We start from the raw sequence: 24,867 nt of genomic DNA on the forward strand, positions 1-24,867 counted from the left end.
CGCGTTCAAATGCGGCCGCGTTTATTGGGCCGAGCCTCGGGGGCGGCCCCGGGGGTGCGGAAAGGCCCCGGGGCGGGGGGACCGGCGGCCTTTGTGCGGCACCGCCCGGAACGCCTCCCGGCACAGGGGACAGCTGCGGGGGTCTGCTGGGATGTCCCGCACACCCCCGTGTCCCCGCTGTTCTGCACCCGCGTGGTGGCATCACCTCAGCTCCCTACTGTGATATCCCCCCACGGTGGCATCACCTCAACTTCCCGTTGTCCTGCGCCTCAGGACAGCGTAACCCTGGGTCCCCAATGTCCTGACCCCCCGGGTGGCATCACCTCGGTTCCCATCATCCTGCACCCCAGGGGACATCATCCCAACTCCCTACTGTTCTGCAACCCCGGGTGGCATCACCCCAGCCCGCTGCTGTCCTGTCCCCCAGGGTGGCACAACCATGGTCCCCACTGTCCCACACCTCAGGGTGGCATCACCCGGCTCTTCAATGTCCCATTCCCCCAGGTGGCATCATCACAGTTCCTGTCATCGCACATCCCGAGGTGGCATCACCCCAGCTCCCAACAGTCCTGTCCCCCAGGGTGACATCACCTCAGTTCCCATCATTCTGCACCCCCCGGGGACATCACCCTGACTCCCTGCTGCCCTGCACTCCAGAGCGGCATCACCCCGGCTCCCCATCATCCTCTCCCCCAGCTGGTGTCACCCCAACTTCCCGCTCTCCTGCACCCCAGGGTGGCATCACCCCAGCTCCCAAGTGTCCTGTCCCCCAGGGTGACATCACCTGAGCCCAGGGGGACATCAGTCTGAGTCCTTGCTGTCCTACACCCCAAGGTAGCATCGCCCTGGCTCCCCACTGTCCTGTCCCCCAGGGTGGCATCACCCCGGCTCCACACTGTCCTGCACCCCAGGGGACATGGCCCTGCAGCTCCTCATTGTCCCAAAAAAACAATGGCACGTCACCTGGGCTGTCCCACGCCTGAAGGTCACAGCAACACATCACCGTTCCCTGCCCTGGGGACATGGCACCCTGGCTCCCTGCCATTCCAGGGTACCATGTCACCCCACTGTCCCCTGCCCTGGGGACATGGCACCCTGGCCCCCTACCATCTCTGGGCCTGGGGGACAACATCCCACCCGAGTCTCCATGTGTCACTGTGACACAGGACGGCTGCTGTGCCCGTGGCATCCAGCCCTTCCACCACCCCAGCACCGGTGGTGGCTCTGCACTCTCCCACCCGTGCCCCTCACTCGCTTTGGGGGGGACTCACAAAACCAGGGACTCCCCTCTGCCCCAGGAGCCATCCCGGGGGAGAACCCTGGAGCAGTGACACGCAAGCCACAGGCACCAGCAGAACTCCAAGCCTTATTTAAAGCTCGGCAGTCCCGGTTGGAGCTGGAGCCACCGCCCGCCCACGCTCCTGCTGAGCGCCAGCCGAGCCGCAGGAAGCCGGCGGTCCCCAAGGCTTGTGGATTCTCTGGTGGCTAAGAAGAGGTTCCACCCACGCTGCAGTCCGCTCTCGAGCAATTGCATGAGCTTATTTTGCTGCTTTTTTTGGGGTGAAAATGCCAGGGGCCAGATGACTTTTTAGCCTTCTTCCCTTTTTCACGGCGGCTCCGGTCTGCGGGTTCAAGATATTTCGTGAGGAGGAGCGAGGGGAACACAAAAGCCTCGCACGGGGGGTTGCACAAACCTTGCTCAGATCGGAAACCAGGCTTCAAACCCCACAGAAGAGCCACGGCTGGGTTTGCCACCACACAAGGACGTCTGGGAGGTGTGAGGTAACAGTGTAAAGAGCTTCAAAAATATTGTAATAAAGTATTGTGATAAAACATTGTAATAAAAAATTGGAATAAAATATTTAGGGGTAGCCCTGCTGGACGTCACTGCCACCTGCCCCAGGGGCAGCGCTGTGGCTGTGGGACATGGCACAGCATCCCCCAGCACCCAGCCAAGCCCTGTCCAGGGACGTGGCCGTGTCCCTGCGGTGACAGAAGCAAGGCAAGGTGACTCCAAAGGGAAGGGGCCCTTGGCGAGAGGCTTTGCCGGACAGATGTCAGCAGGCACGGCTTTGTGCCGGCCACGGGCTTTTTGTCTTGGTTTTTAACATTTGCCATTTTTCTCCACCGCTTTCTTCTGCTCTGACACTTGCCGAGGGTTTTTCTTTCTTTCTTTCCTTTCTCCCTCTCTTTCCACATTTGCTTTTCCATCCTCTGTTCAAACACTTTTTCTCCGCGTATTATGCTGAAGTTGGAACCATCTGGTGCTTTGTTTTGTTGCGAGCCCGGCGAGTGCCAGGACCTTTATCCCCCTCACCCTCCTCCTCCTCCTCCTCCTCCTCCTCCTCGCCGGTGCCTCGCTAATCCAAGCGACAGCCCCGAAAAATCCCCCCTGTCACCCAACAAAGCCACACGCGTGCATGGGTGGGCGATGGGGACAGGCAGCACGCTCCATGTCCCCATGTCCCCATCCCACAGGGATGTGCAGCCCCCCCCGGCTCAGGAGCGCTGGGTGTCATCCCAGCGCAAATTCCTGACTCATTTTTAGGGCCGGCTGTTAGCAGAGGCATCCTGATTTTATTTCCCCCTCGTTTTCCCACAGGAGAAAAGCGTGTTTCTAGGGAGCCACGGAGCCGTGCCAGACAAGGAACCCGCCAACCTATTTTTGGAGCCCCCCCTTTGCAGCGAGCAGCTGCGTTCCAGGATGGCATTTGCAGCGAGCTCGGAGGAAGGAAACCTCGGCTCAACCAACCCGCACCGTCACGTGTGACACGCCACAAAAATCGGGACACGTGGGAAACACCGGGACTGCTGGACATCGGCTGCCAGTGGATCCACGGCTGGCTCGGGGCTGGCACGGAGCCACCCCAAATCAGGGTCAGCGGCTGCGCAGGCAGAGGGTGACCCCTGTGCGAGGCCGTGGGTGCCCGGCTCCTGCAGAAACACCCTCCCGCCTTGGCTCTGGCCGCTCCGTCACGCTTTCCTTCCCATTTTCCATGAACAATGAGGTGCTTTGTTCTGGGGCGAGGAAAAGTCCGGCTGCCGCACGGGGAGCTGGGGGGGGGGGAGCTGGGAGCTGCTCCTGCATTCCTGGGGTCTTTCCAGCTGTGCCGTGCTGGGCACAGGAACCCCTCACCCCGGCCAGGACAGGGGGAAGAGGGCCATAAAATAGCCCGAAAAATCAGCGAAAAAGCTACGAAACCATCAGCAAAACCATGAACAAAGGGAAAAAGGAAAAGACGCTGTAGGAAAAAAAACCCCAAACCAACCAGCTGGAGGGAACCTCCCCATCTCCCAGCTGGTGCCGGGAGAAGTTTGGAATGACATAAGCCCAAACTTTGCTATTTTTTTTGCACAAAACAAAGGCGAGCCGTGCTAAGCCGCAGCGGTATCGCTGCTCCTCGGCGGCGGCTCGCTGCTGCCATCCCACGTCCTGCTCCCACCGCACAATCGCATTCCCAGCACCGCCTCTCGGGCCTGATCCTGCCCGACTCCGTTGTAGGATTTTCCCTTCAGCCCAGGAAACCCTCGTGTTTGCCGTGCTGGCTCCTTATGGCAACAAATATGTGGGTGGTTGCTCCATCCCAGTGAGCACTCTGCACTTCCCTGGCTCGGTGCCAGCCCTTTCCAGCCCTCAGGAACTCCAGACCCCTCTGGCACCTGCCCATTCCTGTGGGCATCAAAGTGGAGTTGCTGGGGATCGCCTCTCCCGTCACCTTCACGACAACTCACTGTCCCAGCTGCAGCCCCAGCACCCACTGGGAAGGGGGAAAAATCGGGGGTGGAAGGGAAAAGCTCTTGCCCATGAAACCAGGGGGGTCTGTTGGTCATTTCCTGCCCCTGTGGCACGGCAAGAGCAGCTCGGGGCTGGCTTGTGCCACCTTATTGCAACAGCTGCTGATGGGGAACACGCAACCGCCTGCCCACAGCCCCGGTCTGACTGGACCTGTTTGTCTTTGGATTTGCATTCAGGGCTGCTGAGGTAGGATTAGCTCAGATATTGAGAAGGAAGTCTTCCCTGTGAGGGTGGAGAGGCCCTGAGGCTGCCCAGAGCAGCTGTGGCTGCCCCTGGATCCCTGGAAGTGTCCAAGGCCAGGTTGGATGGGGTAAGAGCAGCCTGGGTTAGTGGAAGGTGTGCCTGCCCATGGCACGGGGTGGAATGGGATGGGATTCAAGGCCCCTTCCAACCCAAACCACTGTGGGATTCCACAATTCCAACTCAGGAAAAGCAGCACAGGTCTTACTTTGGAAGGCAGATGGATAAAAGCAGCTCCAAATGCCAGCGTGGGTGGCTGCTCCTCTGGGAAAAGGTTTGCCCCCAGCCATCCCATAGTTGATTTATGGGGATCCCTGCTGTGGGCCCCACTGACAGGTGAGGTGATGCAAGTGATGGCCCAGCTGTGGGTGCCTTCCAGCAGCCTATCCTCCTGCACCTGGCAGGCTTTCACAGGGAATTCCGCTGAAATTGGGATATTCCTTTCCTGGTGGGAAGTATCGTCCTGAAAAGGTCCAGCTGGCTCATCCTGACAGAGCTGCAGGTGGGAGGCTCAGCGGAGAGGGGAGGCAGCAGCAGGTTTCCACCCCTCTGGCTGAATCCTAGGGACACCACGTTTGGTGTTAAACCTTTTATTAATTATTATTTTTATTTTTTAACCTGGAAGCTTTCCCTGTGTGCTCCTTGCCTGGGGCAAGGCTGTTTTTCCTTGTGTGTCACCTTATTGCTGGCCCCATGCTCCCCCTGGCCTGTTTTGGGGGACAGGGGCCTGCAGATTTTCTAGGGTCCCCTCTAAACCCACCCATCCTTGGGTCACGGGGGGCTGCAGATATTCTGGATTCCCTGGGGGATCGGGGGCTGCAGACTTTCTGGGGTCCTCCCTAAACTCTGCCCATCCCTGGGGGACAGGGGACTACAGACCTCCTGGGGGGGGGACACGGGACTGCCACCCTGTTGGGGTCCCTCTAGACCCGGCCAGCCCTGGGGCACAGGGGGACGCAGCCCTGCCAGAGACCCCTGGGACCCACCCAGCTCTGGGGGACAGGGGCTGCAGCGCGGCCGGGGCCGCCCCGTCCCGTGGCGCGGGCGGGGACACCGCGGGTGGCCCTGGCCCCGCTCCCGAGGCGCGGGTGGGCGTGGCAGGGGCGTGGCTCAGAGGCGTGGCCAGGTGGCGAGAGATGGGCGTGGCCCATAAAGTGGGCGTGGCCCCGTGGCGTGGGCGTGGCCCCGTGGCGTGGGCGTGGCCCGCGATGTGGGCGTGACCCCGCGGTGTGGGCGTGGCCCGCGGCATGGGCGTGGCCCGCGGCATGGGCGTGGCCCGCGGCATGGGCGTGGCCCGCGAGTGGGCGTGGCCCGCGATGTGGGCGTGATCCGCGAGTGGGCGTGACCCCGCGGCGTGGGCGTGGCCCGCGAGTGGGCGCGGCCCCGTGGCGCTGTCGGGCGCAGAGCGATGCGGCGCCGCGGCGGGGACGGTGACAGCGGCCACAGGAGCGACAGCGGCGACATTGGCCGGGCGGAGGGCAGGCCCGGCGCGGCCCGGCACGGGCGGTGAGTACCCGCAGCCGTGGGGACCCCGCCGTGCTCTCCCGGACCGCGTGTCCCCGTCCGCGGCCGCGCCCCGCTGTCCGTAGCTCTGTCCCTGTGCCGTGGCCGTGCTGCCCCGCTGGGGCCGTCACACCGTGCCCTGGTCACCTTGCTGCGGCCCCCCCCTGCCATGGCCGTGCCAGCCTGCCACTGGCGTGACCCCATCGTGTGGCCACGTCCCCGTATCATGTTGCCATTACGGTGACTCCGGGCTGTGGCCATGTCCCCATGTCACCCTGCCACGGCCACGGTCCTGTCCTGTGGCTGTGTCCCACCCCGATGCCGTGCTGTGGCTCGTCACCCTGCTGTCCCGTGTGGCCACCGTGCCAGCTGTCGGAGGTGCCCTCGGTGGGCCTGTGCCCCGGTCGGGACGGGGCAGTGCTCACCTGCAGCCGGTGTTGTGCAAGGGCCGTGTGAGCCGCACTCGAGCGCTGGGTGTAGACCAAGAGCAGCTCCTGACAATTCCCTGCCGCTTCTCCAGGGCATTCCGGGCCCGTTCCACTCCACCGGTGTGCAGCGGGACTGCTCGTGCCAGCGTCCTGGGGGATTTGTGGAGCTGCCCCTAACTCCAGCACGGCTTGTGCAACCCTACACCGTCCCGGGAAGGGTGCCTGTTCCCTGGGTACCGGTGCCATCCTGCCCTGGCACCCGTTTTGCAATCCTTCCTTAGGGTCTTGCAGCATTCCCAGGGCAGGGAATGGACCGGGTGCTTTCTGCAGGAGGGACGCTGACCCTGTGCATGTGCTGGCAGGGACTGAGCGGTGCCTGGCTCCCATCACAAACCTCTGCCCTAAATCCCCCATGCCCACGGGGGATGTTGATGCCAGGAAAGCTGCAGCTCTTGGCTTTCCTTTCCCCTCCTGGGGGCTGGGGCTGTGTCCTGCTGCTGCAGAGAGCAGCTGGATGTGTCCCCACAGCCCTTTGGAGCAGGACACTGTTGGAAGTGGTACTGGTGGCACTGGGGGACGTCACCCCCAGGCCCCTTTCCCACCTTCCTCCTTGTCCCTGGAGTGTTGCAGAAGCTCTTAATGCCAGGCTTGGGGACATGTCTGTGACTGTGCTTTTCCAGCCAGGACTCGGGGTGTTGCCACAGAGTATCGGCTGCTCCTCATTGCTGGTTTGAGTTGCAGCTCCCGGCCCTGGCACGTTCCCTGCCCTTCCTGCCTCCCAGCGTCCCGTGGGAAGCTGCCCTTCCTGTCTCTAGGCGTCCCGTGGGAGAGTGTGGGGGACCAAATCAGGGCCTCTGTCACCTTGTGTCACAGTGGGGCTGCTCTGACACCTTGACTCCGACCCCAAAAGCCAAACACAGCACTGGGGTGGGGATCCAGTTCCCATTCCCAGAGGGATTGGGACCAACCTCAGGCCCTTGTAATAAAAAGCTGTATCCAACTGTCATGGTTGGGATTGGGAATGGGGAGCCTGCTCTCCTGCACCCCAAAACCCTTGGGATGGGGGTGGGGGATGTGCTAACACATGCCTCCCTTGCAGGGCCCAGCATTCCTGGCTCCCAGGACTGCGCACGCTCCTCCTGGCCCCGCTCCTCACCTACATCTCCGTGCCCTTCCTCGTCCGCCTCTTCCCCAGCGTGCTCACCAAATTTGTCTACCTGAACTTCCGTGAGTATCCTGGGGCTGTCCCAGCCGGGAGAACCCCTGCAGGGATTCAGCTGGCTGCTGCAGCCCCCCCAAAACACGGCTGGGACCACGCCTGGTGCCTGGGTGGCACCGGGACAGTGCTTATCCGACTCCCGCTGTGCCGTGGGCTTGCAGAGGAGGCACAGAGGGATCTTCTCCCGTGTTTTGCAAGCTCTAATAACGTGGTGCTGCTCACCCTGTTTGCTGCCTGGAGTTACAACACGCCTGGGCACGCTCAGCATCAGCGGGGCTGGAAATTCGGGTGGGAGGAGGCGGCAGAGGGCTGAGCTCGCGTGGCTCAGCATGGCCCTTGATCATTTCAAACAGATAACACGTTGATTTAGAAAGAATTGTATAAAAGCAGCTGGGTAGGAGGGTTCTGGATGATGATGATTTCTCCATCAGTGGCCTTCCCCTTCTTCGTGGACTTTCGGCGGCCGGAGCTGCTGGTGAGCAACACCATCAGCCTGCACCTCACCACCGAGCCGGGCGTCACCGTTGGCATCTGGTGAGCAGGATATCCCCACAGCATTCCATGTGGGACAGCAGCGTCCTGGTGGAACCCCCCGGGGTAACCCTGCTGTCCCCCCAGGCACACGGTGCCGGGCAGCAGAGGGGCCGAGGCGCAGGGCAAGGACCAGCGCTGGTACGAGGAGGCTCTTGCTGATGCTCACCCCGTGATCATCTACCTGCACGGCAATGGGGGCACCAGGTGAGTGCCTGAGGTGCTGCTGCAGCAGGGCAGGACAGGTGCAGTGGCTGCTCTGAGGTGAGAAGCAGCAAACTTGATGCAGCAGCCAGCAGTGCTGTGGGGTTGGGGCTGCTATGGTGGTTTCTGACCCCAGCAGTCAAGGAAAATCCCTAGAAAATAAAGGGGAAGGTCAAAACCCACCCAGCCCACAGCATCCAGCTCTTCCCTCCTGGGATAAGGTCACCCTGGTTCCTCACCTACATTGGCGCTGGAATGAGGGTCCCTTGGGGTCTCCCCAAGCTCTAACCCCGTTTTCCCCATCAGGGCTGCGAGTCACCGCGTCCAGTTCCTGAAGGTAAGTGGTGCCCTGTGGGGACACTGGGATCTGCTGGGATTAAGGCTCCTGCTGGCTCTGGGGGCCCCAGAAGGACCCTGTGCAGAGTGAACAGGCTGTGCTGGGGGTCCTGGGGTGCATCGCCTGCCAGGACATAACTTGGTGCTGCTCTGACAGACGATGGGGGCTGCTGACTTCCACATCCTGGCTCTTGACTACAGAGGTAAAGTTGTCCTTCTGCCTCTTACTGGGTGATCCCCCTCTTAGGATCTGTCCCCACCAGGGTCATGACACCAAGCCATGTCCCCCACAGGCTATGGGGACTCCAGTGGACACCCCACAGAGAGCGGTTTCACCACAGATGTCCTGGCACTCTATGACTGGGCAAAAGCACGGAGTGGGAACAGCAGCATCGTCTTCTGGGGACACTCCTTGGGGACAGGGTAGGTGCAGGAGGCAGGATGGTGGCACATCAGAGCCCGCCCTGTGACACTGCTGCCAGACTGGTGCCACCCAGGGATGGACCAAGGGCTTGGAGCAGCTGCTTGGTAGAGGCCCCTGCAGAGCCAAACGCAGCCAACAAGGGGGAATCTGAGGGAGCTGTGCATCCCCCCCTTTGCTGCTCCCCCTCACTGCCACCTCTCCTGTCACAGGATTGCCACCAATGCAGTGAGGAAGCTGCAGGAGGAGCGAGGTAAGGGCCAGCATGGAAGGGTTGTCCCCATGCAGTGTCACCCTGAGGCTCTGCACTGCCCTGGCCTGATTTTGGGGCTGCAGAGGAGATGAGGAGCCCTCCCTGTCCTCCTTACTGCGATGGGGACATCTTGGCCCCACTGCTGCCTGGGAGGGAAGTGTGGCAGCAGCCTGGCAGGGGGGACAGCCCCCCCAGCCATGCCCACTCCCACCTCACTCTGCCCTCAGGGGTCCAGGCTGATGCTGTCGTCCTGGAGTCTCCCTACACCAACATCCGAGAGGCGGCCGCCAACATCCCCCTCACCAAGGTGAGTCTGGGGGCTCTGCCTGGGGGCTCACCCAGCAGTGACAGGAGGGGGCTCGGCCTCTGGGGTCCCCAGTTGGTGACAGGCTCTGCCTGTGGGGTCCCCCAGCAGTGTCAGCCCCAGCTCCCTGGGTCTCCCCCCTCGCAGTGGAATCCAAGCCATGGCTTAGCACCCCCAAACTCTCTCCCTGCCAGATCTACCGGCAGTTCCCGGGCTTTGAGTACCTCATCCTGGACTCCTTGGCTCGGGCAGGAATGTTCTTCCGCAGTGATGAGAAGTGAGTTCCTGGTGGGAAGGGGCACAGCCGTCCCCAGGGGCTGTGGGAATGATGCCAGAACTGCCTGGCCGAGGAGAGGTGTCCCTCACCCCATTGAAATCCCTGCGCTCCTCTGTGTTTACCCAGCTTATCCATACTTCAGGAGTGACTTTTTATTTGCATAATGTCAGGTATCAGTTTGATTATTGAGCAAAGTCCACAAACCACCAGCCTTTTTTTGGGCACCTCCCGCTCCTGTTCCTTGTAGCACACACAGCCTGCCCAAATTCAGTTTGATTTGTGGGTGCTTTTGAAACCTGGTGACCCCACAATTGGGGGTTAAGGTGATTAGGGTGCTTGGTGCTGCCGTGCCAGGACAAGCAGCATGGGCATCACCCAGGTGGGCATGCCAGGGATGGCTCTGAGGGGTGCTGTGGGAATTTTAACAGGGATTGGGGAGGCTCCTGTGGGTCTGTTGGCTCTGGGGAGAGTCCTCAAGCTGTGCTTGCTGCCTGCAGCGTGAAGGTGCTGGGCTGCCCCCTCCTCATCCTGCACGCAGAAGATGATGGAGTCGTGCCTCCGAAGCTGGGACGCAAGGTGGGCACCTGCCACCCGGGCTTTGAGCCTGGCTTTGGGGGGCCGAAGTGGCCAGAGAGGGGATGGCCAGCCCCTAGAAGGGGTGTGGGGTCCCCTGCTCGTGCCAGTGACCGCGCTCCTGCCCCGTGGCAGCTCTATGAGACAGCACGCGAAGCCTACAAGGACAAATCCAAGGTGAAGTTCGTTACCTTTCCTGAGAAGCTGGGCTTGGGCCACGACTACATCTCCTTCCACCCAGAGCTGCCTGCCCTGGTGAAGTAAGTGCTGCTCCCCAGAAATGGGGGGGCACAGGATGAGCCTTGGCCTCCTCTTCCGCTGGTGCCTCCTGTCCTGCTGCAAGCACACAGCTGCCTGCTCCCTGCTCCTTCCCCTCCTCACGGTGTTTGCTGGCATCACTTTCTAAACGTCAGTCACTCCCCAATGCCCTGAGCCTGTCCTCGGGCTGGGTGGCTTGGGGAGGTGGCCCTGGGGACACCAGCTCCTCTTTGCCCTGCAGAGATGCTCCAAGCCCCGCATGCAGGGATCACAAATCAGGCTCTGACACAGCACAGGAGGGTCAGTGACAGTGTGAGATTTATTACATCTTGTTGCAGAGACTTCTTAAACATGAAGTGATGCCAGTTGCTGCCTGCACTGATCACATGCTCCCTCAAATCCACTCCAGGATCCCCCCATGGCACTGAACTTACTGCTGTAAGCAATAAAAACTATTGAGAAACTTTTAAGTCACCCTCTGCCTCCAGGATACTGCGGGTTCCTCGAGGGATGGAGACCCTGATGTGGTCTGGGTCACCAGAGCCGCAACCGGGAGCATCCCATGGGACATTGCTGGGGGTACATGGGCCTGGCATGGGTGCCTCAGGGCTGGCACCTCCCTATCCTGCTTCAGCAGCACCCAGACAGCTGTGTCCAGCTGTGCTGCCCACCCCACCCCAGGCCAGCCCTCTTCCTGCGTGAGCATTGGTGCAAGCAAGCCCGGCCCTAATTTTAGGCTTCAGCAAGCAGCCCCCTTCGGACTCCAATGGCACTTTTTTATTTTTTAGCACCTAATGCAAAGCAACAGGGCGACGTGGTTTCGCTTTCCACACGACACTTACGTTATAAAAACCCCTCCCCCTCTGCCCACCCCTACGGAAAGCCAGCAGCAGCAACACAGAGACTCGGACAGCAGAGAATTTTACAGCGCGCGTGCTCGCGGCCCCTGGCTCCGGCCCCTACGCCGCCGTCCCGTTGGGGGTCTTGTCCTGCCCCGCGTCCCGGGGCTCATTGGGCGGGGGGATCTTCAGGTCCGAGGGCTCCACGTGCCAGATGTCCCGGGCGTACTCCTTGATGGTGCGGTCGCTGGAGAACTTGCCGGCCGCCGCGATGTTCCTGATGACCATCTTGGTCCAGGCCTTGGAGTTCTGCAAGGAGAGGGGTGGGATGGGGTGGGAGGCTCTGGGATCCCCTGCAGCAGCACAGGACCCCATCTCTGCGCATGTCCCTTCTCCAGGATGGGATGCTGTGTCTGCCCTGCCCTGTCCCCGGGCTGGCACTCACCAGGTACAGCTCGCTGACCTTCTCCTGGCACTTGACATAAGCCTCGTAGTCTGCAAAGACTTTAAACCTGCAAAGTAGGAAAGAGTCAGGAGCAGGAGAAACGGGAAGGTGGGAGCAGGGTGGGCTGCCTGATCCAGGGCGTTGTTACACCCAGGGGTTAAACTCAAGGTTCCTTTACTCTGTTTTGGTGCAAAGAAGAAACCCCCACCAGATACTCTCAAGAGGTGAAAAATCACGCAGAAGTTTACCGGCAAAAATAGAAAAAATTAAGGAAACGTTGGCAAAAGGAGTAAATACAACACCGAATTAAATGTAAAACCACTTATCATAGCATTACTTAGCACGAATTTAGTATTAAGAATTTACTTAGAATTCATTTAGCATTTGCTTAGCCGGTTTAACTGACAAACCTTTAAAACCTTAAGATGTTACCCAAAAAGCTCCATGAAAAAAGGACTAAGAGGAAAGAGAACGACAGAAAAGGTACAGAAAAACACATTTACAGCTACTAGCTCCTGGGTTCCAGCGTGGATAAGCTGAAAACGCCAAAAAACACCACCAAAGAACCCTCGCAACCCCGCCATGGCCGCGCCCCCTCAGCCCCTTTTATAACCGCGGCCTGCCTGGGCCCGCCCCCTAGGCGGGACTTCTGGTTGCTCGACCAATCAGATGTTGCTTGATGCTGCCCCGTGTGATTGATTGACAATCCGACCAATCAGAGGCTCGGTTAGCACCCCCCGCACCCCCCCCCGTACCAAGGTGCCATGATTGACAGCTCTACCAGGCTGAGGGGCTCTGGGCACTGCCTCAGCAGAAAGCCAGGCCTGACCCCAACCACACGCACACTCGGGCGTCCTAAGCACCCCAAAACCGGCTCGGGCCATCGATCTAATCCAGTCTCTGACAGGCGTCCTCCAACACAAAGTCTCGGGCCAAATTTCCCTTCCCTATGTCTTGTTGGCAGAGAACCCTGGATGCCCTGGGAGGGCACGCAGGGAAAGCATTTCTCCCATGCCAATGCCCGTGGCTGACCAGCGCTCTGGCCAGGAAAGCCCTTGAGATGCCTAAAATCATCTGGAAGGGCTGCGTACCCAAAGGCATTAATGCGACAAGGGCCATCCACGGAGAGTCCGTGCCTTGGGGAGCATCATCACCCATGTGCAATGTGGTCCCACCCCGATGTGGCCATGGGAGACACCCAGCCCCGGGGATGGATGGCACCCCGGGCCTCACCTGTCGTGGTGGAAGAGCATGTTGACCACGTCGTTGAAGAGGTTGGGATCTTTTGGGGAGAAGAAGCCACTTTTAATCTGGTCAACAGCCTGTTTGAGCTCGGGGAGCCGGTCGTAGTAGAGCTGGGCGTTGTACCTGGAGGGAGAAGGGTATGAGGTGGTGCTGCCCAGGTACCTGCGGTGGCAGCCCTGTGGCATCCCCAGCCCTCACCCTTTCCTGTCCAGCTCCGTGACATCCTCCACCCTCATGCCAAAGATGAACAGGTTTTCCTCTCCAGCCTCCTCGGCCATCTCCACGTTGGCTCCATCCATGGTGCCGATGGTCAGAGCCCCATTCAGCATGAACTTCATGTTGCCCGTCCCTGAGGCCTCGGTGCCTGCTGTGGAGATCTGCTCCGACAGGTCGGTCGCAGGGATCACTGCCAACAAAACACATGGACACGAGGGGCTTGTGGTGACCAGCTCTGGGTTTGTTTCCCGCTGAAGGACCATGGTGAACAGTCATGGGGTAGAGGGACATCACCTCCCCACAGCATGTCCCACCCAGGGTACCTTTCTCTGCCAGGGACACCCTGTAGTTCTCCAGGAAGATGACCTTCAGCTTGCTGCCCACCATGGGGTCGTTGTTCACCACCTGAGCCACGGCGTTAATGAGCTTGATGATCATTTTAGCCATGTGGTATCCTGGAGCAGCCTGGGAGAAAAGCCACAGGTAAGCCAGGAGGGCTGGTGCCAGGGGCAGGTGAGGCACACCCAGCTCCCACATGTCCAGGGAACAACCTGCTCATCCCTGCTCCCGTCACCTAATCCAACACGTGTTACCCCACAACGTTTTTGGGGGCTTCCATGACCACAGACAGCAGATGGTTGTCCAAACCCCACCCAAACTCAGTGCTGTGCTCGAGCTGAAGCCAACCAGTGATACTCCAGCGCTTTCTGGTGAACTTCATGGACACAGAATCATGGAATCATGGAATTGTTTAAGTCGGAAAAGCCCTCTGAGATCATCGAATCCAACTGTTCCCCCCACACTGCCAAGGCCACCACTGACCCATGTCCCCAAGTGCCACATCCACACGGCTTTTAAGTTCCTCCAGGGATGAGGAATCCACTATTGCCCTGAGAAGGCTGCTCCAATGCCTGACCATCCTTTTGATGAAGAAATTTTTCTTAACATCCCATCTAAACCTCTCTTGGCACAGCTTGAGACCATTTCCTCTGTCATGTTCCTTGTTCCCCGGGAGAAGAGACTGACCCCCACCAGCTGCACTCTCCTGTCAGGGAGTAGTAGCAACGTGGCCCCATGAGACACCTGCACCCACAACCCCCCAGGGCGCTTCCAAGGACTTTTTCCAAAATGTCTAAAACTCCTGACCCAACTTACCTTGCCTCCAATGATCACTGTCCTCGGCACAAAGAGCTTTGCAGGATCCCTCCTGATTCCTGGAGAGAACAGCAGTGTTACTGCGGGATGGGGGGGCACAGGGGTGCTGGTGCAGCCCTGGGACAGCTGTGCCCTCGGGGCATGGTGCCTTACGGTTGTACATGGTGATGATGTGCAGGCAGTTCATCAGCTGCCGCTTGTACTCGTGGATCCTCTTCACGTGCACGTCGAACATGGAGGAAGGGTTGATCTTCACCTTGTACTCCTTCTCCAGGTACAGCGCGAACTTCACCTTGTTCTCCTGGGCCAGGGCAGGGACCACGTCAGCCCCCAGAGAACATCAGCCCCTGCTCTCTGCTCCCCCTGCCCGCATCCCCTCACCTGCTTCACTTTGGCCACCTCCCGGATGAAGAGGTCGTCGTCCACGAACTCGTGCAGCTTGGTCAGCTGGCTCAGGTCCCGCACGTAGTCCTCCCCGATTTTCTGCAACAGGAGCAAGGGCACGTGCGGATGGTGGGATGGTTTGGGATGAAAGAGATCTTGAACATCGTCCAGTTCCAACCCCCTGCCATGGGCAGGGACACCTCCCACTAGCCCAGGGTGCTCCAAGCCCCATCCAATCTGGATCCCACTTCCAGGGATCCAGGGACAGCCACAGCTTCTCTGGGCACCCTGTGCCAGGGCCTCCCCACCCTCACAGCTAAGAATTTCTTCTCAATATCCCATCTAGCCCTGCCCTCTATCAGTTTACATCCATTCCTCCTTCTCCTGTCACTCTGTCCCTTGTCCCAAGTTCCTCTCCAGCTCTCCTGGAGCCCCTTTAGGCACTGGAAGGGGCTCTGGGATCTCCCTGGAGCCTTCTCCGGGCTGAACACTGCCAGCCTGGCTCCAGAGCAGAGGGGCTCCAGCCCTTGGAGCATCTCCATGGCCTCCTCTCGACTCGCTCCAGCAGCTCCACATCCTTCTGCTGTTGGAGACTCCAGAGCTGAAGGCAGCTCTGCAGGTGGGGTCTCACCTGAGCAGAGCAGAGGGGCAGAATCCCCTCCCTTTACCCTCAACTCCTCAACCATCCAGAAGATGTAAATGGTTGAGGTTCTCACGGCACCCTGGGCTCGGCAGGGAAGGGTCAGTGGGTGCAGCGCGTTCCCCCCACGCCGGTACCTCCGCGATGAGCTCCGCCAGCCCCGGGTTGCAGAGCAGGAGCCAGCGCCGCGGGGTGATGCCGTTGGTCTTGTTCTGGAACTTCTCCGGCTCCAGCGCCGCAAAATCCTCAAAGCTGCGAGGGCGAGGATGGCACAGCTCCAGCCTCGCCCACCTGGCACCACCAGCCCTTCCAAGGCGAGGGTGACCCACCGCCACCTCCCTCCCCTCACTCACACTTGAGTCTTGACGATCTCGGAGTGGATCTTGGCCACGCCGTTGACGGCGTGGGAGCCCACGATGCAGAGATGGGCCATGTTGATCCTCTTGATGCCCCCCTCCTCGATCAGGGACATCCTCCGCAGCCGGTCCACGTCGTTAGGGAACAGGGACGCGATGTGCTGCCGGTGGAGCCGGAGAGGTGGTGAGAGGTGGTGGCACTGACGGATGTCCCACCCCATGGCTTACGGGGAGGGGCCATGGCAGTGTCCCCAGTGCATTTGACATCAGCCAGAGCGGTGGCTTTTACTCTGCTGTGACAGTGCAAACCCCCTCCAAAGGGTGCCCTTTCCCAGCATGGATGTCACTGGATAGAAGGACCCCCCCAAGTCCCCACCAAGAGGGGTTTGGGGACACACACTTGGCCAGTGAGGCAATTTTGGCAAAAGCCTCGTACTGCCAGACCAGGAGGTCAAACCACCATCTCCTCTGCACTCCCAGCATCATCTTTCCCAGGATGAATTTAGCATTTAGGAGGCAAAGAAATGCCAGCTCCCAAGTCCCTGATGCAACAGGTGAGGCCTCTCCACAGTCCCTAACTGCAGCATGGCAACGTGCTGGTGGGAAAAGGCTTTCCTACACGTCAGCTGCCCAAAATAGCAGCTGGAATCCCCCAGCCACACACCCAGCATCATCAGTTTGTGCACGCCCCTTGTCCTGACAGCACATCCCCATCCCCCTCTCAGAGCACGCTCCCAGACACTGACATCCAGGTGTCTCTGGTTGATCTCGTAGATGATCTGCAGGTGCCTGGGGAGCAGCTTCTCCACCAGGTCCACGGGCCAGCGCTCCAGGGCCTCAGGAAGCACCGTGTGGTTGGTGTAGGCAAAGGTCCTTTTGGTGATGTCCCAGGCCTGGCAGGGAAGAGCCAGTGCTCAGTAGCACCTCAGGTGCCAGAACCCATCCATGGTCCTCCCACCACGCCCAGCAGCACAGCCCAGCCAGCTCCTCCCAGTCCCCACCAGTTAAACCCAGCCTGACTGCTCCACGTCATTCCCAGCAGCCACAAAAATTGGCTCCTCCACTGTGGGCACGTGGGTGCAAGTGGAGGAGACCCCCAGGGGCCAGGTGGGGTGTCCCTACCTTATCCCACGGCAGCTTCTCGATGTCCACGAAAATCCTCATCAGCTCAGGGATGGCCATGGCGGGGTGTGTGTCGTTCAGCTGGATGGCAACCTGGGGGAGCAGGGTGGCACGTGGGGACACTGGGGGGACACTGGGAACCCCATGGAGGGTCTTCAAACCTCTGCAGCATCTGGGAGGTGTTGAAACAAGCTCCAAGGCACGGGTCAGAGCAGCCCTGGCTCGTACCTGGTCAGGGAAGGAATCGAACACGGTCCGGACACTGTCTGTGCTCCCGAATTTGGATGCTTTGAAGCGGCGGATGATGTCCTGGAGGGTGGCAGCCACGACAAAGTACTCCTGCTTCAGCCTCAGCTCCTTCCCTTCAAAGAACTGTGGGCAGAGGAGCAGGGAATTGCAGGATTCCCGCAGGATTCACTGCACTTGCTGGGGGAAGGTGATCCCAGGGTGTGACCCCTCTGTGCTTTCCCCAGCATCAGTTGTAATCCCCAACTCTTCTTGCTTCCCAGATTCCAGCACAGGGGTTTGGGATGTGCTGGTACAAACAGGTTAAATCCCAGCTGAGCATTGTCAAAACCTGTTCTCCATGGTTTCAGCTTCAGGCTGCAAGGAAAGGTACCAGGACAATGGGAAGGGAAGCCATAGGAGCTCTAACACCCAGGAGCTATTTCCAAGACAAGGATTTAACCACTGTTCATGCAGCACAAAACATCAACCTGCTGGTCTGCAAAATAAGAGGTGCAGAAGACAACCTCACCACTGGAGCTGCAGTGTCCCCAGCTCTCCTCACCAGCTGGGAAGGCTGGAGGAGGATTAAATGGGAAAAACACCATCAGGACCTGCCCCAAACAGGCTGCAGAGCAAGGAGAGCTTCCCATTTATTTTTTTGTCCTGCTCCACAGCTTGGTTTGTGGCTAGGCAAGGGTTGTGCATCCCACCACATCTCTGTGCCAGCTTGGCAAGAACTCCCAGAGCAAGAGGGTTGGGGTGCAAAGTGCAATTTGAGGCACAACCTCTGGTCCCAGGGTTGCAAAGGGCAACCAGGGTAACACCAGCAGCGTTCAGCAGTTTGCCTTCATGCTGCATTTTCAGACTCAAGGAACATTTCTGCAGCAGGACCTGCTCATCCCCACTCGCTCCAGGCAAAGCTCAGGGGAACAGACTCATCCTGGTAAGAGGCAGCAACCCTCATCCAAGCACTGCAGGCAGCTTGAAACGCAACTAAAAACATCTCTGCAGCATCCTGGAGGGAGGGGCTGCTCCCCATCCCCCTCCATCTGGGCACTCTTTATCCATCCCTAAAACAGGGACCCCCTAAAACTTTGTGACTCACGTTGTCGTTGGGGTAGAGCACCCGGGAGATGTTCTCTGCCAGGTTCCTGTCCAGCACGGCCTGGATGTAGTCCCCGACGTTGACTGGGGAGGAACAGAGGGATAAGGAGGGGTAAGGAGGGATAAGGAGGGATAAGGAGGCCGTGGGGCCCCCTCACCTCTCCCCACCCGCCAGCTCCCACTTACAGTCGCGCAGGTTGAAGTCGTTGGGAGCGCGGGCCGACCACAGGCGCATGGTGTTGACGGTGTTGTTCATGTACCCGGGCACGGGGGTGTCGTAGGGCAGCGCCAGCACCACCTGTGGCATCCCCAGGGCAGCTGGAATTGGGCTGGGATTCCCCCCTGCTCCCCCTGGAGCCCTCCCATCCCACAGAGCCTCCTGCTCAGGGCTGAGCTCAGGGTGGTGTCCACCTTCGCGGGATTGCACGGATGGGGATGTGCTTGGTACCCCTGCACGGGGACACCCCTCTGGCTCTGCCTGCTGGCTGGTGTTTGCCAGAAGCACTCAAGGCATGGAGAGGGGCTTGTAAAGGTCAGGAGCAGCTTAATTTAGGGCTACACATGGCAAACAGACCTGCTGGAGCTGCTTCTGGTATTTTGTAGAATCCCAGAATGGTTTGGGTTGGGAGGGACCTTAAAGTCCATCCAGTTCGAACCCCCCTGCCATGGGCAGGGACACCGTCCACTAGACCAGATTCCTCCAACCTGGCCTTGGACACTTCCACAGATGGAGAGTTTGGCTGCAAATGTGGAGCAGCCAAACCCATCCCCATCCCTATGTCCATCTCCTCCCCAGCTTGCCCCACCACTGCCTTTTCCATCCCAGCCCGACCTTCCCGGCAGGGATTCTGCAGGACTCATTCCCAGGGTGCAGCCAGCCAGGGAGAGCTCCCCAAATGACGGGACAAGCCATGAAAGGGATGTTCCTGTCCCCAGCCCTTACCTGGGTGTCGATCCACTTGGCACCAGAGGCAGAGTGCTCCACCCGGCCGTAGAAGTGCACGGGCAGCATGTACTCAGGACGGGCCTTCTCCCAGGGATTGCCGTGCCGGAGCCAGTCATCGGCTTCTTCCACCTGCCAGAGGGACCCGGAGCAGTGACAGGGTCCCCCAGCCCCGGGGATCTCCCCACCTGGAGAATGGCTGGGGCAGGATGGCTGGGAAAGGCTCCAGCTGTACACAGCAAAGGGGAGGATGCTTGGAGTCTATCTGCCCTAAACCTGGATTTTGCCACTGCAGGGTGAGCCTGGAGGCACCACCCTGAACTCTGGGTGCCTTCCATGGGGATGGGGACAAACCCAAGGTTTCTCTCAGCGCACTGCTAATGTTCCATTTCCAAACCAGCCTCTTCCACCCCTGCTCCATGAGGAGCAGAGACACAACTGCTCCATCCTCACCTGCTCCAGGCAGCCACGGAGCAGCCCTCAGGGTGGCCCTGGGTAGGATGTGCTGTGGACGGGGATGAGGGATGGATGCTTTGAGCTTGCACTGGCTTAAGAAGTTAAATTTGTTCAAGAAAATATCTGCTAAATTTTAAATATCACAGCAGCAGCAGTCTCCAAGCTGAGGGGAAGTGTCTGTACACCCCAGTTTGAGGGGGAGGAGGTGAACCAGGGGCTCTGACTGTGCCAGGGGACAGCAAGGGCCACACATCTCCATCCATACCTGCCACCCATCCCGGATCTTCTGGTTGAAGATGCCGTATTCGTAGCGGATGCCGTAGCCGTAGGCTGCCAGCCCCAGCGTGGCCATGGAGTCCAGGAAGCAGGCTGCCCAGGAGAGAGGAGAGCAGTGAGCTGGGCCCCCCTTGGATCCCTGGGAGATGGATTCTTCTCCCTGGGACAGCCACAGGCCCCACAGGGACAGGAGCCAGGGCCAGCAGCCACCCAGCACCTTGCTCTGTGCTGGAAAGGCTGGAGCAATAATCCCCCAGGATTAGGTACTTCCCACAGTGGATGCAAAACCCTCAGCGATGTGCCAAGGAGGGGCTCACTCACCTGCCAGCCTGCCCAGACCACCATTGCCCAGCCCAGCATCCTCCTCGATTTCCTCCAGCTCTTCCATGTCCAGCCCGAGCTACAGATGAGAAGAAAGAGAGGGGCTGGAGACTCTCAGGGTGCCCAGCCCCGCAGAGGGGAGGCATTGTTGGCACACACTCCCTTGCAGGTGGGCTCCAGGAGGGCTGGAAAGGCACCCAATTCCACAAGACCCATCCCTGTGGGTGGGACACTGTGATTTGAACCCAAAGCAGCTGCTCTCTCTCCCCCTCAGCTGTGTATCCGTGCCATGGCAGGGGTCATCTGCCATGTTTAAAGTCACTCCACCAGGCTTTACAAAGGACATTCACACCCTTGACCTTGCCATGGGCAAGATCTGGGGGTGGGGAGCACCCAGCTATAAACAGAATGCTGCTTTTGGGGTCCCAGACACTTCCAAGGGCTCTGAGGGCTTATTCCCAGGCCTGCTCCCTCTCTCCATGGCTGCAGTCCTGCAGGGGCAGGCACCAGGTTCCTGTTCCCCCAGCACCCCCTATCCCTTGAGGCAGCCACCTGGGTGGAATATTCCTGCACCTCCAGCACCCCCATTCCCTGGGGAAGGCACCTGGGTGCTGTCTTCCTGTTCCCTCAGCACCCCAATCCCCTGGGGATGGCACCTGGGTGCTGTGTGCCTGCTCCCCCAGCACCTCCGTCCTCTGGAACAGGCACCCAGTGCCCTTCCTCCCAAGTCCAGGCATCACCCTTTAGGGTGAGAAGCATCTACACCCCTTTTCCAGGGAAATTTAAATTTTCCAGCCTAGGATGCTGTAGGAGGAAGTGGTTTTGCCTATGCAAAACTCCTCGGGGAGCTCAGCTGGAAACCTTTGGTCCATTGCCCAGCCCTGACGTCCCCTGGTCACAACAAGTGGGGATAAAAAATTAAAAACCCCCTAAAAATAAGTTCCTCTCCTTTGAAGTGTTTGAACAAAAGCTGTTCCTCCTCTTGTGCAACCGCTCTGGCCACCTCTGATGACACAAGAGGTGACAGGGTGGGGACAAAAGGAGCCACCCAAAACCCTTTGATAACCCCGGTGCCACCTGGTGCCAGCACCCAGCTGGGCTTAATTCGAGGTTTCATTCCTCCCTGCCACTGACATGGATGTGAACAGCCTCATCCACAGAACCACCAGTTTCCTTCCAGGACATGGGATCCCTCTGCATTCCCCAGAACGCAGCTCCCAGGCTGGGCAGCTCCTGGCCTTTCAAGGGCAGGCTCTGGAGCAGCCTTTATTCCCTAAGTGGCTCAGGGAGTGGTTTGTAGCCGGTGTGGTAAAACACGGACATTCCCAAGAGCTGGAGAGCACGGAGCCCTCCCAGTCCATGTCCTCACCCCTCGTGGGATGCTCACCTGGTAGACGGCCTCGTCGCAGGCGTTCTGCAGCCCCAGGTTAATCATCGTGTTCTGCAGCGTCCGCCCCATGTAGAATTCCAGGGAGAGGTAGTAAATCCTCTGGAAGAGAAAACCACCCCATGGTCACCTTTCCCGGGGCTGGAGGAGGCTCCCCTGGACTCCAAAAGCTGCTATTGGGTGATATCTCAAAAACAAACAGGAAACAACCCAGCTCTCAACAGAGCAGGGTGGTTTGCACCAGGAATTTCAGGGTTGTGGCTCCTGGGTGGCCCTGCAGCCCCTGCCCTGCTCTCCTGCTCTTTCCCAAACTGGGAAGAGGCTGTTTTATTTGGACAAGCCCCGCTGCCCTGTCCCAGAGCGGGGACAGCTCCAGGATGGTCGGCCCGTGCACGCCGGAGGCGGCACAAAGTTAAATTTTAAAGAGGAGCTGTTTCCTCACGTCACTCCGGGCTGCAAAGCCACCGGAAAACCGAGCGAGCTGCCGGGGCCAGGCGGTGGCTGCGGGGACATGGGGCTTCCTCTGCTGTCCCCTTGGAGCAGGGGACACTGCCGCTGACACCGCGGGCACAGGATGCGGCCGGTCCGGCCTTGTGTAAGCCGTGCGCCGGCGTCAGCACCGGCAGGTTTTAAGGAAGGATTTAGGCTGGGGGAAGTCGCTGACTCGACACGTTTCCCCAGGACCTGCGCGGGGTCGGGCCGGGAGTGGAGGTGGGATAGAATCCTGGAGTCCTAAAATTGTTTGGATTAGGAGGGACCACAAAGATCGTGTCGTTCCAACGCTCCTGCCATGGGCAGGATGTGCTGCGCAGGATCCGTTGGGATTCCTGGTTTCCCTCCAGCAGAGCTGGGAGCAGCGACTCCAGGCAGACAGCACCCAGCACGCCTCGGCTGGACGGGAGAGTCCCGGCTCCAAAGCCTGGAAGAAGCTCCTTTTTCTCACCCCTACACAACACGGGGGAGTGCTGAGCTATCGCGGCTGGCACGGTCCCAGCGAGGCGCTGGCAGGGAGGAAATTGATGCCGACAGGGACATCCAGGTGTCAGGAGGGGGATTAAGGCTTAATCCCCCCGCGGCAGAGCCCGGAGCGAGCCAGCGGGACGAGCAGCAGCACAGCAACTCCTGCACAAACCGGATCTCTCACGCTTGGGATCACTTGTGTTAAACAAGACCTGTTTGTGGTTGGCTTCGGGTGCCTTTAAGCCTTTCCAATAATTTGCCCGGGAAGGCTTTGGAGTTGGTTTTGGTAGACAGCACCCACGCCGGCGCCGCGGGACAACAAACGGCGTTCCCATGCCCTGCACCCCGCTCCCGGCCAAGCCGCGCTCTGTTTGTTTTGCAAAGCAAAGGACAGTGGCCTCGTTTGGTAAAGTCCAGTCCCTCCTCTTCGAAAAAGTTACCGGAACAGCCCTAAATCCACGAAAAACCGAGCCCCGCCAATCCCGCTATTCCAGCGCGGAGGGAGGGTTCACATCCCCGGGGTTCCCATGGATCCCACCCCAGCCACAACCCAGGACCCACCGTGGGGGGTTCCCAGCACCCCGCCCTGCACGGAGGGGCTCCCCCCATGTCCCACCGCTCCCACCTTGGGATCCTTCTCGTAGTAGTACTGCTGGGTGCGGATCCAGCGCCCCACCAGGTGGTCCCGCACGGTGTGGGCCAGGGCGAAGTAGTAATCGCGTGGGGTGGCCACATTGCGGTCCTTGACCAGGGTGAAGTGCAGGTGCCGGTTGAAGCCCCGCTTCAGCTCGGCCACGCTCTCGGCGCCCACGATCCCGCGGATGCTGATCTGCTTCCGCCGCTCCTGGTCCGACAGCGGCCGCGACATCGCGGCGGGGCTGCGGGGACACGGGGAGGGGGGACACGGACACACGGGCTGGGCTCCGGCGCCGCGTTCCGCCTCCGCCCCGCGCTGGCACCGCCCCGGGAGGGGACGGGATGGGGACGGGCCCCGCGAAGGGCCGCCCACGCGTGGGGCGGGAGCGGCGGCCGCCACCGGGGGAGCAGAGGGGGGAACCCCGGGGTCGGACGGAGTGGGATGCAAAGGGGGGAATCCCGGGGATGCACGGAGGGGGGATGCAAAGGGAGGATTCCAGGAACGTGGCCGGGGGGGGGGTCTCAGAGGGGTGTGCAAAGGGGGAACCCCGATAGTCACAGAGGAGTGTGCGAAGGGAGGGGGGGCATGGTATGGACAGAGGGGTGTGCAAAAGAAAGGAAGGACCTCCAGGGGCACAGAGGGTCTGCAAAGGGAGGGATCCTGGGGGTCTCAGAAGGATGCGCAAAGCGGGGGAGCCCAGGCAGGTGCAAAGGGGGTGTCTCGGGACGGTGCGGAGGAGGGGGCGCGGAGCCGGGGGAAAGCCGCAGGCCCCCGGGCGCACCCGCAGCGGGCGGAGCGGAGCGGTCCGGGCGCGGCCAGCGCTGACCCACGCAGGGACCGCCCCACGCAGCGACCGCCCTTCGCAGGGACCGCCCCACGCGTGGCCCCGCCCGCGGGGCAGCTGCTCTTGGAACACGTACAAGCAAGGTGCTTCCCGCCGGGCCCGCAGGGAAAACCCGGAAAGTGTCATAATGTGTCCCCCCCGTGTCGCGATCCATCCTCGTGTCACGGCATCCCCCCCGTGTCACGGTCCCCTCCCCGTGTCACGGTCCCTCCCTGCCCGACTGCCTCCCGCCCTCCCCCGCAGCATCTCCCTTTCCCCTCCCTTTCCCCTCCCGTCTCCTCACTGTTCTCTGCCCGCCTGCAGTCCCTCTGGAAATGGCGTGGGATCTCTTCCCCCCGGCTCCGGGCTCTTCCCAGCTGCTTCCCGCACCGTGGCCGCCCACAGTGTCCTGCCTTGCCCTTAGGACCCTGCCCTGCCCTGCCTCCGGTTCCTCCCAAGGGCAAAAATATCCGATATGAGCTTCCAACGCAACGCTTTCTCCTCCCCCTCCTGCTTATCCTCCTCCTCCTCTCCTTCTCTTCCAGCCATGGCTCCGCAGGCTTTCCAGGCTGTGTTTTCCCTGTCCTGGGCTCATCCCCAGCAGGGTGGGCAGCAGGGGAGAGGGGAATTCTACTCTTCTGCCCTGCTCAGGTGAAACCCCACGTGCAGAGTGGCCTCCAGCCCTGGGGTCCTATATCAGAAGGATGTGGAGCTGCTGGAGCGAGTCCAGAGGAGCCACGGAGATGCTCCAAGGGCTGGAGCCCCTCTGCTCTGGAGCCAGGCTGGGAGAGCTGGGGATGCTCACCTGGAGAAGAGAAGGCTCCGGGGAGAGCTCAGAGCCCCTTGCAGGGCCTGAAGGGGCTCCAGGAGAGCTGGAGAGGGACTTTGGATGAGGGCCTGGAGTAATAGGACGGGGGAATGGCTTCCCAGTGCCAGAGGGCAGGGTTAGATTAGATTAGATCCATGCACAGGCTTCCATCCAGAGAG

At 60.2% G+C, this 24,867-nt stretch overlaps 2 protein-coding genes across 3 annotated transcripts; one reads left to right on the forward strand and one right to left on the reverse strand.

Annotated features, from left to right (window-relative positions):
• Positions 1-5,413: 5,413 nt before the first annotated feature.
• ABHD12B (abhydrolase domain containing 12B) lies at positions 5,414-10,817 on the forward strand. 2 transcript variants are annotated; one of them, XM_039552785.1, is made up of 13 exons: positions 5,414-5,542; positions 7,067-7,194; positions 7,618-7,720; positions 7,805-7,924; positions 8,228-8,258; positions 8,415-8,460; positions 8,551-8,680; positions 8,891-8,931; positions 9,159-9,238; positions 9,430-9,512; positions 10,010-10,088; positions 10,221-10,345; positions 10,682-10,817. In XM_039552785.1, exons 1-13 carry the CDS (start codon positions 5,445-5,447, stop codon positions 10,701-10,703), a joined length of 1,086 nt encoding a protein of 361 aa, XP_039408719.1. In that variant the 5' UTR covers positions 5,414-5,444; the 3' UTR covers positions 10,704-10,817. The 2 variants fall into 2 exon arrangements, with proteins under 2 accessions (XP_039408719.1, XP_039408718.1); XM_039552784.1 differs by lacking the exon at positions 10,682-10,817 and adding an exon at positions 10,585-10,675.
• A 267-nt stretch (positions 10,818-11,084) lies between these two features.
• PYGL (glycogen phosphorylase L) lies at positions 11,085-24,283 on the reverse strand. The gene is made up of 21 exons (XM_039552783.1): positions 24,185-24,283; positions 23,046-23,298; positions 21,461-21,562; positions 20,074-20,152; positions 19,742-19,845; positions 19,021-19,152; positions 18,264-18,375; positions 18,079-18,161; positions 16,974-17,117; positions 16,746-16,838; positions 16,370-16,516; positions 15,621-15,784; positions 15,405-15,519; positions 14,625-14,726; positions 14,397-14,544; positions 14,244-14,302; positions 13,412-13,553; positions 13,071-13,278; positions 12,861-12,995; positions 11,628-11,694; positions 11,085-11,491 (listed from the first exon to the last, which is right to left on the reverse strand). The coding sequence occupies exons 2-21, from the start codon at positions 23,286-23,288 to the stop codon at positions 11,303-11,305; spliced, it is 2,568 nt and encodes an 855-aa protein (XP_039408717.1). The 5' UTR covers positions 23,289-23,298; positions 24,185-24,283; the 3' UTR covers positions 11,085-11,302.
• Between the last annotated feature and the right edge of the window lie 584 nt (positions 24,284-24,867).

The sequence above is a fragment of the Corvus cornix genome, chromosome 5, assembly GCF_000738735.6.
Source record: "Corvus cornix cornix isolate S_Up_H32 chromosome 5, ASM73873v5, whole genome shotgun sequence".
Lineage (NCBI taxonomy): Eukaryota > Metazoa > Chordata > Aves > Passeriformes > Corvidae > Corvus > Corvus cornix.